The 17502-nt window shown below is 19.3% G+C and overlaps 2 protein-coding genes across 2 annotated transcripts; both read left to right on the top strand.

Annotated features, from left to right (window-relative positions):
- The first annotated feature begins 248 nt into the window (after nucleotides 1-248).
- LOC128954363 (uncharacterized) lies at nucleotides 249-2598 on the top strand. Its single transcript, XM_054299937.1, has 4 exons — nucleotides 249-381; nucleotides 451-491; nucleotides 861-1208; nucleotides 2177-2598. The coding sequence occupies exons 1-4, from the start codon at nucleotides 249-251 to the stop codon at nucleotides 2513-2515; spliced, it is 861 nt and encodes a 286-aa protein (XP_054155912.1). The 3' UTR covers nucleotides 2516-2598.
- A 2950-nt stretch (nucleotides 2599-5548) lies between these two features.
- LOC128954481 (cytochrome P450 4V2-like) lies at nucleotides 5549-9280 on the top strand. Its single transcript, XM_054300063.1, has 6 exons — nucleotides 5549-5660; nucleotides 5823-5908; nucleotides 6528-6736; nucleotides 7212-7408; nucleotides 8253-8528; nucleotides 8912-9280. The coding sequence occupies exons 1-6, from the start codon at nucleotides 5598-5600 to the stop codon at nucleotides 9278-9280; spliced, it is 1200 nt and encodes a 399-aa protein (XP_054156038.1). The 5' UTR covers nucleotides 5549-5597.
- Nucleotides 9281-17502: the final 8222 nt, after the last annotated feature.

The following is a 17502-nucleotide window of genomic DNA, read 5'->3' as shown; positions in this document are numbered from 1 at the left end:
TTATGATAAAAACACATTTTGTACTAAATAGCTAATAATAATAATAATTAGTTTTTAATTACAATAATATCTGTTAATTAGTAATAACAATAATAACAATAAAAATATACACTAATATTAATAGTAATTATATAATTGTTTTATTAGTAATAATAATAAATAACATATAATTAAGTTTTTTCAAAATTAAATAATTTTTTGTTGTTTTTCATATATTTTTTTCATAAAAAAATAAAAATAATAATTTAATGGACTATTTGAGCGAAATTAATGAAAGTCTACATCATCTGAGAGAAAATAATAAGACATTAAAAGGACGGTTAGCCGATAGTGGTAATCAAATACATGAGCTCAGGCAACAAAATGTCGACCTGGAGTCACGTATTAAGCACTTGGAGTTATTAATTAATAATCAATTATATAATAATAATAATAATAATAATAATATAGACATCGATGATGTCGTTGACAACAACAGTGATACAGATAAGGTAATAGACATATATATAAATATATAATTTATAATAATTTATAATTAATTTTATATAACTTTTCAAAAAATACTATGTTTTAATTATTATATATTACTTTCAAAAAATACTATTTTTTTTAATTAATTTTATATAACTTTCAAAAATACTATGTTTTATATAACTTTTAAAATACTATGTTTTATATAACTTTTAAAATACTGTTTTATATAACTTTAAAAAATACTATGTTTTAAATATTTTTATATAACTTTCAAAAAATACTATATTTTAATAAAATTTTATATAACTTTCAAAAAATACTATATTTTAATAAAATTTTATATAACTTTCAAAAAAAAAAAATACTATTCATGTGTGTTTATGTAGAGTACATGCAAACGGGTTATTGCCGGCGCAAAACTGGCCAACAAAGTAGACATATTGGCCACCAGTGACGACACTACCGACGATATTGGCGGCAGCATCGGTAGCCCTGACCAACGATTCGAGTCGACAGTATGCGAACTAAGCTTACTGGCCGTACGGTTACAGTTGGCCACATTCGGCGAAATTGCCGACTATTTGAAACAAGAAATACGGGTGAAAACGGGTACAATTTGTTTGGTTACTTGTGGACAGTATGGTTTGTATGACTATCAGACATGGGTGGATAAAAATCGTAAATATTTAGCCCTAAAAATTGGCGATCTATTTATCATGGTCAATCAAATACATGTAAGTGTGTTGTATTGGATATACCTGGGTATACCTTAGTTATTTTTTTTAAAAAAAATATTGGGTATTACCTACCTGGGTCATACAGTATATGATTATTAATTAATTAAATATTATATTTATGTTTGATTTTTAATTGTTTAGTCAACTAAGTTAACAAACAATTTATTATGAGCATAATTAAAAACTACTACTTTTAATTAATAATATAATTAATAAAATAATAAAACTAATTATTATTATTATTAGAAATTTAAGTATCAATATACTAAAGTATTGATAATAATAATATACAATAAAATTAATTATTATTTTAGTTATATTAGTAGTTTATTATTAATGACTTAAATATTGTTAGTATAACTATTATTATTATTATTATTATTATTATTATTATTATTATTATTATTATTATTATTATTATTATTATTATTATTATTATTATTATTATTATTATTATTATTATTATTATTATTATTATTATTATTATTATTATTATTATTATTATTATTACTACTACTACTACTACTACTACTACTACTACTACTACTACTACTACTACTACTACTACTACTACTACTACTACTACTACTACTACTACTACTACTACTACTACTACTACTACTACTACTACTACTATTATTAATAATAATAATAATAATAATAATAATAATAATAATAATAATAATAATAATAATAATAATAATAATAATAATAATAATAATAATAATAATAATAATAATAATAATAATAATAATAATAATAATAATAATAATAATAATAATAATAATAATAATAATAATAATAATAATAATAATAATAATAATAATAATAATTAATACATTAATTCAAAAACTTAATAGTATAAAAAAAATTTTTAGATATATAATTTTTATTTATTTAATTTTCAAATATTTAATCTAAAATTTTAATAATTATGTTGTTTGTTTTGTTTATTTTTTTTGTAGACAAAGTTTACCGACTATCTAAACAATGCCAAACAGGAACCCATTGTCGAGTTAACCCAGAAAAGTGATTACGTGGACCTATTGTTTGAGGAACGGGTGATTGAATTGGCCAAAGAAATCGTAATGTCCTCACAGTTTCGCAATGCTATCAGTATTGCCGACTATCTGAAAGATGAACTGAACAACCGTTACGGCAAATACTACGGTACCAATTGGTTGGTCACCTGTGGTTTCGGTAAACTATACGATCTGTCAATTAGTCTAAAATCGGGAAAACAGCGAAAATTTCTAGATTTTCTTATCAATGATTTCCGATTTACTGTATTTCAGACATCATAAGACCTGAGTGAGTGAGTGAGTGATTAATTGAAGAGTGAGTGAGTGAGTGAGTGAGTTAGTGAGTGAGTGAGAGAGAGAGAGAGAGAGAGAGAGAGAGAGAGAGAAATTTTAAAAATAAAAATATATATCAATTATAATTTTAAAAATAAAAATATATATCAATTATAATTTTTAAAAATAAAAATAACTATCAATTATAATTTTAAAAAATAAAAATAAATATCAAATATAATTATTAAAAATCAATATCAATTATAATTTTAAAAATAAAAATAAATATCAATTATAATTTTTAAAAATAAAAATAACTATCAATTATAATTTTAAAAAATAAAAATAAATATCAAATATAATTATTAAAAATCAATATCAATTATAATTATTAAAAAATAAATTATGTTAACATTATTTAATTATGTTATACACTGTACTAATATTAATTAAAAAAAATCTATATAATTAAAACTAGAAAATAAAAATATCACCAAAAATAAACTGTAACTTATTAACTATCAAAAATTAATATTTTTTATATATGAAAAAATTAATTATAAATTTTATATTATATGTGTAATCCCCAAAAAAATCAGTTAAAATTAATCATTTAGTTTAAATAGCATTAAAAGGATATTTATAAAACTAAATAATTATTTAAGTAAACAGTTTTTACTGTATTTGCATTAAACGATTGAATAATTCATTGCATACTTTTAACTATAAATTTAAAACTGATTTAAAAAGACGATTACACATATATTTTTATAAAAAAAAAATTAGATAATTATTATATTATAATTGTTGTTATTTTAGCAATTTATTTGAACAAACAATTATAAACTATAATTTGAAATTATTTTAATTTTTAATAATAATTCTAATATAAATATATAAATAATAATTATTTTAAAAAAATATAATTGAATATATATACTTGTATATTGTATTGCAAATTATAAATATTTAAACTATAATATTAACTAAAGTTTTAACTATGATCCGATAAATAAAAATCTAAAATAAAATAATAATATATTTTTTTTGATAACTAAGCTATTTATTTAAAATTTATTTTGAAAAAATTGTTTATCTATAAATTTAAGTTTATGATGTACTTAAAATAATACATATAATTGAAAATTAATTGAAAAAAACATTATTATTATTATTACTGTTTAGTTTAGTAATAATATAATTGTTTTATTATAAGTAAATTATTAAAAATAATATATTAAATTGTTTTAAAATTATTTAATTGGGTTTAATATGCATATATATTTTAATTCAATTTTATTTCAATTATATTTTTTCATATTAACATTATTATACAATATATGTTATACACTGTACTAATTAAAAAAAACTGTAACTTATTAAGTATAAAAAATTATTAGTTTTTATATGAAAAAATTACTTATAATTTTTTTTAGTTTTAATTAACAATATGATATTTATCATTTTATTAGAAAAATAAGATATTATTATTATTATAATAATAAGATTATTTATAGACTAATAAAACTAGAAAATACAATTTAAAAAAATTTTAAAACTATTAAGTATTTACATTTATATTACATTTATATAAATAAATTATTTCAAAAAAAAAATATTTTTTATCCCTATGCATGAACAGTAAAATCAGTTAAAAAATTATTATTAAAAATAATTAATAAACTATTTGTTTATTTTTGAAAATACATTAATGATTTAATTAAAATCATTGACTTATATTGTATTTAATATTAATATAACTGATGACTTGTTAATTACTAAATAAAAAATCTATAATTAATATTAATTGAAATTAGTTTTAACATAATAAATATTATTGTGTATTATAAAAAAAATTATTGTATATTAAAATTACATTTGTTTATAGAAAAAACATGTTTTATAGGATATATAAAAAAAATTATAACATTATATTAGTTGAATAATTTTTTTAACATATCTAATAATAACTATAATATTAATTTTTTGACAATTTTTATTTAAAAACAAAATGTTTGTCATTTTTTTGTTGTTGAGATAATATATTAGTTTATTGTGTACTTAAAAAAATAATATTATAATAAAAACCGCATTTTATTATAAATATTTGGACATATTTACATGAATAATATATTTAATATTTTTTTTATTACTAAATAGTTTAACCACAATAATAGATAAATTTGCGTAAATGATTTTATAGTTAATAATATTTTTATTTGTTTTTTTAAAAAATAAACTAAAAATACATTAAATTTTTTGTTAGTAATAATATTTTAATTTCTCATTTGTTTTAATAAAAAGTATTTCAATGTAATGTTTGTTTAGAAAATAAGTAACATATATATAATTATTTAATGTATTAATAAAATTAAAATAAAACAGTTTTATTAAATTATTATTATTTAATTAAGTAATAATTATGTCATTATTGGGGTCATTACTATTGGCACCGACACTACCAATAATAGCCATACTATCAATACTACTGTCCTTATGGTTTGCCAGATTTTATCGACGTTTCCGGCGTATAGTCAAACATATTGAGGCCATACCTGGACCTCCCGTTCCCAATGCCATAACCGGTCATTTACTTTATTTTTGGCAAAATAAAGGCGAATCCGATTGGTTTCAACGTAAGTAATAAATTATATATAATATATTTAATTTTATGTATAGATATAAACAAAATAATATATTTTTTTAAAAAAATAATTAATTAAAACTGTAACTAAAATAATAGATGTATATATTATTAGTTTATATTTAAGTATACTATAAACTACAACTAGTTTATACTAATGAAGTAAAATATTTAAAAATAAATTAATATTTTATATTAGCAATTAAATTTTTACAATAAAAATAAACATAATTATTAATAATTTTTAAAAATATATATAAAAAAATACTATATCTACAATTTTATTAGATTAGCTATATATATGATTATATTTAATTAATTTTTTAAAACTATAATTAAAGCTTGTTTATAACATTTATTATCTTTTTTTTTGAAAAAATATTAAAAGAAATTTTCAAAACATTTGTGGGAATAACTGAAAAATTTCAACAAAAAAATGAGGGAATAATGCGTCTATGGGTTGGCCCAACACAGCCAGTGGTCATCATATTTGATGCCGAATTAGCTGAGGTTTAGTATAATTTTAATAAAAGTTTTAATTTAATTTAATAAAAGTATAATTAGATCATTTAAAAAAAATATATAATAAAATAAATAGTTTTTTAAAAAATTATTATTTAGTTTTATTGTTTTTAATTAAATTATAATATTTTTTTTTTTAAAATTATCTAGATACTATTGACTAGCAATACAAACATTGATAAGTCACCTGAATATGATTTTGCAATACCATGGCTAGGACTCGGTTTATTTACCAGGTACCGTTTTTAATTTGAATATTAATTTATGAAAAAAATAATATTTAATAGAAAATTAATTTTTAATACAAATTAATATTTAAAACAAATAAATATTTAATAGAAAATTAATATTTAATACAAATTAATATTTAATACAAAGTAATATTTAATAGAAAATTAATATTTAAAACAAATAAATATTTAATAGAAAATTAATATTTAATACAAATTAATATTTAAAACAAATAAATATTTAATAGAAAATTAATATTTAATACAAATTAATATTTAATACAAAGTAATATTTAATACAAAATTAATATTTAATACAAATTAATATTTAATACAAAGTAATATTTAATACAAAATTAATATTTAAAACAAAATTAATATTTAATTCAAAATTAATATTTTATACAAATTAATATTTATTAGAAATTAATATTTAATAGAAAATTAATATTTAATACAAATTAATATTTAATACAAAATTAATATTTAATACAAAATTAATATTTACTACAAATTAATATTTAATAATAATTATTATTACACATACACACACACCCACACACCTAACCTATTAAACCAACTAATAACCCACACATTTAATATATATATTAATATATATTGATAGTACTGGTGACCGTTGGCGCCATCATCGCAAACTGTTGACCCCTGCGTTTCATTTTAAAATATTGGAAAGTTTTGTACCCATTATTAACAAACAACAACAGATTATGATGAATATCATTGACGACCAACTGGCCAAACATACCGGTGCTGCTGCTGTTATCGATGATATACGACCATTGATTACTAACTGTGCTCTCGATATTATATGCGGTATGTTTTTGTTGTTGAAATAGTTAATAATAAATTGTATTATTAATAATAATAATAATAACATTACTTTTTGGTTATTATAAACTGTTATATTTGTAATAAATTAAAAATAATTTATATTTATATATTTTATAATATAATTATAACTAGCTAATTGATTGACTTACAATTGATTGATTTATTTAAAAATAAATCATAAACTTTAAAAAAAAAATATAAAATCAAATACAGTATAACTTTTTTACACTTTATATAATAGATAATAATTATATAAATAACTTTATTTAATAATTAATTCATACAATAGATATATAATCTATTGTATGAATTTATTATTATTATTATTATTATTAAAATAATTATTTTACTTACTAAAAAATAATTATATTATAATAATTACTAAAAATAATTATATTATTTAATAATAAAAAATAATTATATTATTTACTAATAATAATTAAACTAAAATAATTAGAGACAGCAATGGGTGTCAGTATTGACGCCCAAACAGATCCCGAATCTAAATACTCGAAAGCCGTACGAAAAGTTTTGGACTTATTTACCACAAGATTTTTGAGTCCCTGGTTATGGAATAATCTATTGTTTCAATTGACTCCAACCGGTTATCAACAGAGAAATACTATTAAATTTTTGCATAACTTTACTGATTCGGTAAATAATTAAAAAAAATTTTTTTAATAATAATTTATTTATATATAGAATATAAAAACAATATTATTTTGTTTTTGTAATTAATATATTTAAAAAAAATATTTATTAATAATAATATTAATAAATTTAAATATACAATAAAATTTTAACATAAATATTTAAATATACCCCTATTTCAATTAATTATAAACTCAATATTAGTTAAATACTTTATAAATTTGGCATAATTAATTTGCTACAGTTTATTTAGTTAATGTATTATTTAATATTATAATATCAACTATAAGTTTTATTATTAGTTAATATTAATAAAAGCCTAAAATTTCTAGATTAAATATAATTTAAAAATTTTAGTAATGATTATTATTAGATTTTTAATATTATATATTATGAGAAAATAATTAAAAAATTTATTAATTTTGTGCATAATTTTACAGATTTGTTAAGATATTTATGATTTATGTTAATTAATAGTTTATTGTTTTAAAATAATTATTAATATATACTACAGTATATAATTTAAAATAATTTAAAAAATCTATTTATATATTATATAGTGTGTAAACAAATTGATTTTTAAATTTTTTTATTATTTTAAATTATATAAAAATAATTAAATATAAAAATTATATTAAAAAATTTTACTACATTTTAAATAAACTATTAAATATATTTACTATTAGTTTTATATAAATGTTGTATAAAATTTGTACAAATAATTTGTTACAGTTTATTATTGAATGAATTATTATTATTTTTTAAATAAAATAAATATTGTTTTACATTTAATTATTAATTTTAATGATACTAATTAATTTTTTTTAATTTTTATTTAATTTTTTAGGTAATTAAACGTAAAAAATCTGAAATTATGGATCGACTAAAATCGGGTAATAGTAGTGTCGATAATAATATTGACGACACAATGACATCGATCGGTACGAAACGTGTTCTCGCATTTCTCGACAACCTATTGACACAAAACATCAAAAATCCCGACCAATTTACCGAACGGGATATACGGGCCGAAGTGGACACATTCATGAGTGCCGGTCAGGACACGTCATCGGCTACAACACAGTTTGCATTGCAGCTGATTGGCCACTATCCCGACGTACAGGTGCTCACAACACTATCACAATGTTATCAATTATTGATATATAATAATAATAACATTAATAATTATATTAGAAAATTGATTTAATTTTATTCAAGAAAATTAGTTATATTTTTTAAGAGAAAATTAGTTTAATTTTTTATTAAAGAAAATTAGTTAAATTTTTAAGAGAAAATAAGTTTAATTTTTTTAGAAAATAAATTTAGTTTTTAAAAAATTAGTTTAGTTTTATTTTTAAAAATAACTTAGCTTATTTTTTAAAAATTTGTTTAGTTTATAAAAATTTGTTTATTTTTTTTAGAAAAATAGTTAATTTTTTAGAAACTAAGCTTAATTTTCTATTAGAAAATAATTTTTTTTTTAAATTTTATATTAAAAAAATTTAGGCTAAAATTCACGAAGAATTGGATAGCATTTACTCGGACGACCCGAACCGGGATATAAAGTTTGATGACCTGAGACACATGAAATACTTGGAAAAGTGTATCAAAGAGGCGCTACGTATTTATCCGCCGGTGCTGTTCATTGCCCGCCGGATAACCGATGAGTTGAAGATCAAACAGTATACTATACCCGAAGGTACCAATTGTATGGTATTGTTCTATCAGTTACACCGGGATCCCAAATATTTCCCGGATCCCGAAATCTATGATCCGGATAGGTTTTCGGCTGATAATACCAACACTAGACACGCGTTTGCCTATACGCCGTTCAGTGCCGGACCGCGCAATTGTATTGGACAGAGGTTTGTATAGTATTTATGTATGCTATTTACATGTATGTGTGTGTATGTGTGTGTATGTGTGTGTATTTGTGTGTATGTGTGTGTATGTGTGTGTATGTGTGTGTATGTGTGTGTATGTGTGTGTATGTGTGTGTATGTGTGTGTATGTGTGTATATGTGTGTGTATGTGTGTGTATGTGTGTGTATGTGTGTGTGTATGTGTGTGTATGTGTGTGTATGTGTGTGTATGTGTGTATATGTGTGTGTATGTGTGTGTATGTGTGTGTATGTGTGTGTATGTGTGTATATGTGTGTATATGTGTGTGTATGTGTGTGTATGTGTGTGTGTATGTGTGTGTATGTGTGTGTATGTGTGTGTGTGTGTGTGTGTGTGTATGTGTGTGTGTATGTGTGTGTATGTGTGTGTATGTGTGTGTATGTGTGTGTATGTGTGTATATGTGTGTGTATGTGTGTGAATGTGTGTGTATGTGTGTGTATGTGTGTGTATGTGTGTGTATGTGTGTGTATGTGTGTGTATGTGTGTGTATGTGTGTGTATGTGTGTGTATGTGTGTGTATGTGTGTGTATGTGTGTGTATGTGTGTGTATGTGTGTGTATGTGTGTGTATGTGTGTGTATGTGTGTGTGTATGTGTGTGTATGTGTGTGTATGTGTGTGTATGTGTGTGTATGTGTGTGTATGTGTGTGTATGTGTGTGTATGTGTGTGTATGTGTGTGTATGTGTGTGTGTATGTATGTGTGTGTGTATGTATGTTTATGCTTAAGTATATTTACTAACATGTAATTATAAACTAATAAAAAAATTAGTTAAAATTTAAATTAAATAATAAAAATTTTAATATATCAGATAATATTATATTATTGCATTAAATAATTAAGCATAGATTAAGGAAGCACTGACTTAATACATATCATCATTATATTAATTGTAATACAATTTTATACAAATTGTATTTATATAAGTATACTATATATAAAAGTCTATAGTTATGATAAATTTAGATTATTTAAAAGTTTACAGTTTTTTTTGTTGTTGAAAATACAGTAAATACTGTACTGTTTTAACAGTAAAAATATTTTACTAATCATAATAAAAATAATTGTTTATTAATCATAATTTAGTTATTAAATAAAACAAAAAATTAAACTCAATACTAAGATAAATAATATATATTTTTTGATAATAAATAAAATCTATTTATATAACATTTTGATAACTTAATAAAAAAAGTGTGTAAAAATAGTTGAAAAAAATAAATATTTTTTGAAATTTTATGTTTTATAAATCAGATTATAATAGGATTTTTTTTGAGTGTGTGTCTGCTTTAACTAAATAACCTTGTTTAGATTATCTAATATAATCAAATATTTATACTTAACATTTAAAAAAAAATTAGTTTTAATTTTGCAAACATTAAATTATAAATCTATAGTTATATTAATAATATTTTTTTGAATTTGTTTATAATTTTTATAATATTAAATTGTTTTTTGTTTTTTTTTTAAAAATGTTTGATTATTATTATTATTATTAGATTTGCAATGCAAACCGTTAAGGCATTATTGGCGGCAATATTACGAAAATATCGGATCCAATCACTGGTACCGTTAGATAAGGTAGAGCTGGCTATCGGTACTACAATGGGTCCGAAAAATAAAATTACACTCAAATTTGAGCCCAGATTGTAAAACCAACCATAATGTTAATTATTTGTGTATTAAATAAATGCATAACAAATTAAAAAAAAAATAAATAAAAACCGACTAAAAATTAACTAAAAAAATAAATTAGTTTTGTAATTTTTTGTAATTTATAAATTAATTATAAAATTGTTATATGTTTTAATATTTATAAAAAATGTTAAAGACATAAGTTTTTTTAGATAATTTTTAAAAATATTAATTTTATGTTACATAACGTTTATATCATCTTATAATAATTTTTTAATTAATTTTTAACTTATTGTTATTATTTTATTATTAAAAAATATATTTTTATACATGAATTTATGTGTATTTACACATTTTTATACGTGTATATATATATTTGTAAATTGTAACATTGAAAATTAATTATGATAAGTTGGCAGTTTAATTTTATTAGTTTTAAAAAATATATTATTTATAACTTATAATACTTATTTAATATTATTAATTAACATTAAAAATATAACAATATTCAATATAAACTATAATTAAATATTTAGATAATAATTTTATAAAATACATTTTTTAATTAAAATAATTATTGTACCTAATACAGATTATAGAAAAATATTAGTTGTTTTAATTTTATAAGTTTTTTTTAATTATTAATTATTATATACTGTTATAATTTATAAAAAAATGTAATTTAAGTATTTGTTCAAGTCAATCTAAATTTAAAAACTACTAGTAATTATTTTAATCAATAAAAATTTGTCAGTATTTTGTTGTTACAGTTATCAAATTTATTTTTTTTAATTAGCTTTTAATATTTATAGGACTTTTTTAAAAAAAATAAATATTTTTAACAAATAGTAATTATAAATTTAAATTGTAAATTATTTATATATAAGGTGTATAAATATTATAGTTAAAATATAAAATAAATAATAAAATTTTTAATATATCAGATAGTATTATATTATTGCATTAAATAATTATGCATAGATTAGGTGATACGCGAAACCTAAATACATATCATCATTATTACTGTATTATTTGTAATACAAATTTATACAAATTGTATTTATATATGCATACAGTATTTAATAGCTCATAGTTATGATAAATTTAGATTATTTAAAAGTTTACAGTTTTTTTTGAAAATACATTAAATACTGTTAAACAGTAATAATATTTTATTAATCATAATAAAAAGAATTGTTTATTAATTATAATTATTAAACAAAACAAAAAATTAAAGTAAATACTAGAATAAATAATATATATATATTTTTAAAAATTTTTTTCATAATAAATAAAATCTATTTATATAATATTTTGATTACTTAATAATAAGATAATCAAATATTTATACTAAACATTTAAAAAATATTAGTTTTAATATTGCAAACTTGAAATTATAAATCTATAGTTATATTAATAATATTTATTTAATTTTAATTTGTTTATAATTTTTATAATATTAAATTGTTTTTTGTTTTTTTTAAATGTTTGATTATTATTATTATTATTATTATTATTATTATTATTATTATTATTATTATTATTATTATTATTATTATTATTATTATTATTATTATTACGATTCTGTGATTCTATTACGATAATTGGATTCAATCACTGGTACCGTTAGATAAGGTATAGCTGGCTATCGGTACTACAATGGGTCCGAAAAATAAAATTACACTCAAATTTGAGCCCAGATTGTAAAACCCAGGTTTAAAAAAAATTATTTGTAAATTAAAAATATCAACAATTTTTATAAATATAAATTAATAACAATTTAATTTTTTTAAAAAAACTATATATTTTATTAGTAAGCAGATTTTTAAAATAAAATTTTCTAATTTAAAAAAAATCATTTATTTGAACTATAATTTTCTAATTATATTTCTAAATAAAATTTATTTAATTATATAATTATAAAACCTTTTAAATTAATTGGTTAAACTATTTTTTGGTTTTACAATAATATTTTTACCAAAAAAAATATTTTATTTTATTATTTCAAACATATTATTTTCTAAGCTGTAACATTTTAATATTTTTAAAAAAATCTAGTTTGTTAATTTATTAAAGTTATTTTAGTATAATTAGCATAAACAATATCAATTGTAATCATATTATTAAATTTTTAATTTTTATTTTAAATTATATACAATAAAAAACTTTAATAATATAATTTTATTAAGTTTAATATACTGGTCGATCCATAAAAAGATAGCGATTAAAATACTACAAACAATTTATAAAAACTAAATTTAATTTTATTTAAAGTAATCCTCCTGTGCCTGAATGCACTTGGTCATACGCCTCCTCCACCTTTCAAACGCCTCCTCCCAGGCAGTTTTCGCAAGCGACTCAAAATACTCTATTTTTCGAGTCATCTTCATCTTCAGACACAAATATCTTTGCTTCCCGTGACAGTATTGGCCCGTAATAATCATAGTCACTTCATCAACTTTTACTATCTTAGTGGTGGTATTATCTCTGAATTTCTTCTAGGGGTTTAGAACTTATTGACATTTTTCCAACCTATCCCCCTTTTGCTCTCCACTTAGAAGATGGGGTACAAAACCACAAAATTGCTTCTGTACCTTTAATTGGTCAGCACATATTCTTCAAAGTATTTTGCCCCGAATGCCTGATTTGTACTTCAACTCGTGGTATGTAATACTTGGATCAGCTCTTATTATGTCTTCGACAATCGCTGCATTTTCCGGGGTATTCTCCGAAACAGGCCGTTCCTCAATAGGGTTGTTTTCAAGTGACTACTGTCACCTTTTGAATTCACGTATCAATTTGGTGATTGTACTAAAACTTAAAGTAATATGTCCTTATACTGTGTTGATGCGCTGGTCAATCACTTCCAACTCTTTAGTCTTCATCCATTGATAATAAATGATGGCCCGAATCTGGTTCGCTTTCAAATCATTTTGACTGTTCAAAAAAACTCTGACACCACTTATTTAAATGACTATAACTTTTGAACAAATAAACAAAATTTGATGAAAATCACACCAAAAGCAAATCAAATGTATACAAATAAGAGAGTGTAAAAAGATTTTGGCTAACATTCATAAATAACGTTTCGCTACCTTTATATGGCGAAGAGTAAAATATTAGCATATATTTAAACTAATATATACTAAAATATAATAATTAATTATAACTACTACTGTTTTAATTATAATTTTTAAAAAATGAAAATAAATAAATACAATACTATTTTATATAAAATTACACTCAAATTTGAGTAATTTATAAAATATGTAAATTAAAAAAATATATATGCAGATGTTTAAACAAAATTTATATAAAAAATCATTTATTTTAACTATAATATAATTTTTTAATTATACATTAAACTAAATTATTATTAAAATTATTATTAGATTCAATAAAATAACTTTAGGTTTTAAACTATAAGTTTTAAATTATATATAATATACAAAACATATTTTTAATAATTATAAATTTAATTAATTAGACTCTTAAACTATTAGCCTATTTTATTTTATTTAATTTTTATTTTAACTATAGCATAACTTTTTCTATCACTTTATTTACAATTTAATAGCATATTTTAATTGTTTTCAACTTTTTTAAAAATTTATTTTATATGTTTAAAAAATTTAATCTATATTTGTAATTTAGATAATTTTGCCAATTTTATAAACTTTTTTTTGAATTGTTTATTAAAAAAGTATTTATAATTTTTTCAATAATAAAAATTAATATTATTAAAATTATGTTATCAATAATTATGTTATAGTATGTAATAGTTTTATATAATAATATAAAATGTCTACATGATTTTAATGTTTAATTTGTTTAAATAATTAAAATTAATTAGTTTAAAAAACTGTAACAGATTATATGATTAGTGTTTTTAATTATTTATACAATAATTAAAATTTATTAACTTATAGACTCTCTCACCCACGCAATCACTCACTTATTCAGTTTCAATAAACTTTATTTTAATTAACTTATCATATAATTGTTTGAACAATTGAATGAATGATTGATGCCATAAACACAAACAAAAATTAATAGATTTATTAAAATACATATATATATATATATATGTTTTAAATTTTATTTTATAATATAAAATTTTCAAAAAAAACTTGAAAAGTTTTGTTTACTGAAATCTATAATGGCTTTTTGAGTCTGTGTGTCTGTAGCAATTTTTTTGCGAATTTTGAAATTCTGACTTCAGATTCGGTTAGAGGACTACCAATAATGTATGGAAAAGTAGCATCAAAATTTTGATATCTCTTCGTGAACATAGAAAAAATGGCGGCCAAAGTAAAGAAAATTTTAAGAAAATTTTTTTAAAGTATAGATTTGAATAAAGTATCAAAAACAAGCATAAGAAATATGCATTAAAATTTTGATATCTCATCGGGAACAGAGAAAATGGCGGCCTAAGTAAAAAATTTTAAGTAAAAATTTTTACTTTTAGAATTGCATAGGTATAGAGCATCAAAAATAAGAAATAAGAGCTCAAAATTATTTTTATAATTTTTCAAAAATGGCGGCAAAAAAATAGAAAATTTTATTCAAATTTTAAAGATTAGAATTTTATAGAGCATCAAAAATAAGATAATAGCTCAAAATTATTTTTATTTTTATAAAATATGGTTGCAAAAGTATTATTTTGGCACTGAAATATTTGATACCCGACATGACTATAATTGAGTATATTTTGTCATACTGAATCATTTGATACCCGACATGACTATAATTGAGTATATTTTGTCATACTGAATCATTTGATACCCAACATGACTATAATTGAGTATATTTTGTCATACTGAATCATTTGATACCCGACATGACTATAATTGAGTATATTTTGTCATACTGAATCATTTGATACCCGACATGACTATAATTGAGTATATTTTGTAATACTGAATCATTTGATACCCAACATGACTATAATTGAGTATATTTTGTCATACTGAATCATTTGATACCCGACATGACTATAATTGAGTATATTTTGTCATACTGAATCATTTGATACCCGACATGACTATAATTGAGTATATTTTGTCATACTGAATCATTTGATACCCGACATGACTATAATTGAGTATATTTTGTCATACTGAATCATTTGATACCCGACATGACTATAATTGAGTATATTTTGTCATACCGAGTCATTTGATTATATGACTTAAATCAACTGACAATTAATTGGCGAAGATAATATTTTATGCCGTCAAAGTTTTTTTTCTGATAATGCTTTCTAGCATTCTTAACTGGTTTTTTTTAAAATTAATAATAATAAAAATAAACTTACTTTTAATAAAGGTGGCGAGTTAAGATTAAATTGATTTTTTAAATGTAAATTTTTAAATCGTTTAATAATAAATAAAAATTAATATTTTTATTGTATACTGTTAAAAAAGTATATATTTATTTTTTAAAAATTTTAAATAGTATATAAAGACTGAAAATAGTTTTTTTTTATAAAACTATAGAAAAAATTTGTTAAATATGAAAAATATTATAATTAATAAAATTAAAATAAAATTATTTATAATATATTTTAAAAATTGTTTTGAACCTAACATGATATCGAAATTTTTTACAAATTTATTTTATTATTAAATTGAATTGAAATAATAATTCATTGTATAATTTAAAAAAAATTAATTAAATATTTTATTAAAATATTTATCAATTGCTTTTTATTAATATTTATAATTTTTTTTTGTAGACCAGTGCCGATTTGGTACCGATATATTATAGAGACAATAATAAAATTTGTAAAATTTTATATATACTCGACTTTTAATTTTTAAAAACAATTACCAATTAATTTGCTACAAATATATATACAGTTTATATATAATATCAAAATTATTATTTTCTATTTTAAATTTACAATATATTAGATTTCAAATTTTGAAATAATGTTTTTAGTAAAAATCATTTAATATAAATATTATCTGTGATTTTTTTCGATTAATTAATAATTAAAAATTAATATATTTTATTAAATATTGTAGAAAATTTATATTAGTTTATAAAGACTGACAATTGTTTTTTTAAAAAAAAAAACTTTTTTAAAAAACTTTTTAAAAATAATTAAATTTTATATAATAATATATTAATATTATAATAAAAAATTGTAATGTGACATCGACATTTTAATCGTTAACATAATTAAAGCAAATTAATAATAAACATATTAATTGTTTGACAAGAAAATAGCAGAATAATTTAAAAATAAATTTTTAAAAAATCAACTAGTAAATTATTGAAATTAAATTAGTTTCAATTTATTATTTATAATAACTTTTAAAAAATAAATAATTGCATAGTTTGAATTTTTAAAGCATAACATTTGTATTGTAAAAATATTGTTTTACATATAATAATTATAAACAACGGATTATTTTTATGATAAAATCAAAAAATAAAATTTAGATGATCATATCATAAATAAAATTAGCTAAAAATTTATTTAAAAATAATTTACTTACTTACTTAAATATTATTAATAATTATTTTTTTAAAAAATGATTTTTAATTTACAAT

Source organism: Oppia nitens, unplaced genomic scaffold, assembly GCF_028296485.1.
Source record: "Oppia nitens isolate AA-2021 unplaced genomic scaffold, nextdenovo-longstitch-racon4-pilon3 scaffold27_pilon_pilon_pilon, whole genome shotgun sequence".
NCBI classification, from domain to species: Eukaryota; Metazoa; Arthropoda; class Arachnida; order Sarcoptiformes; family Oppiidae; genus Oppia; species Oppia nitens.
Note: the sequence above shows the minus strand (reverse complement) of the source record. Positions and strands in the feature narration are given on the sequence as shown.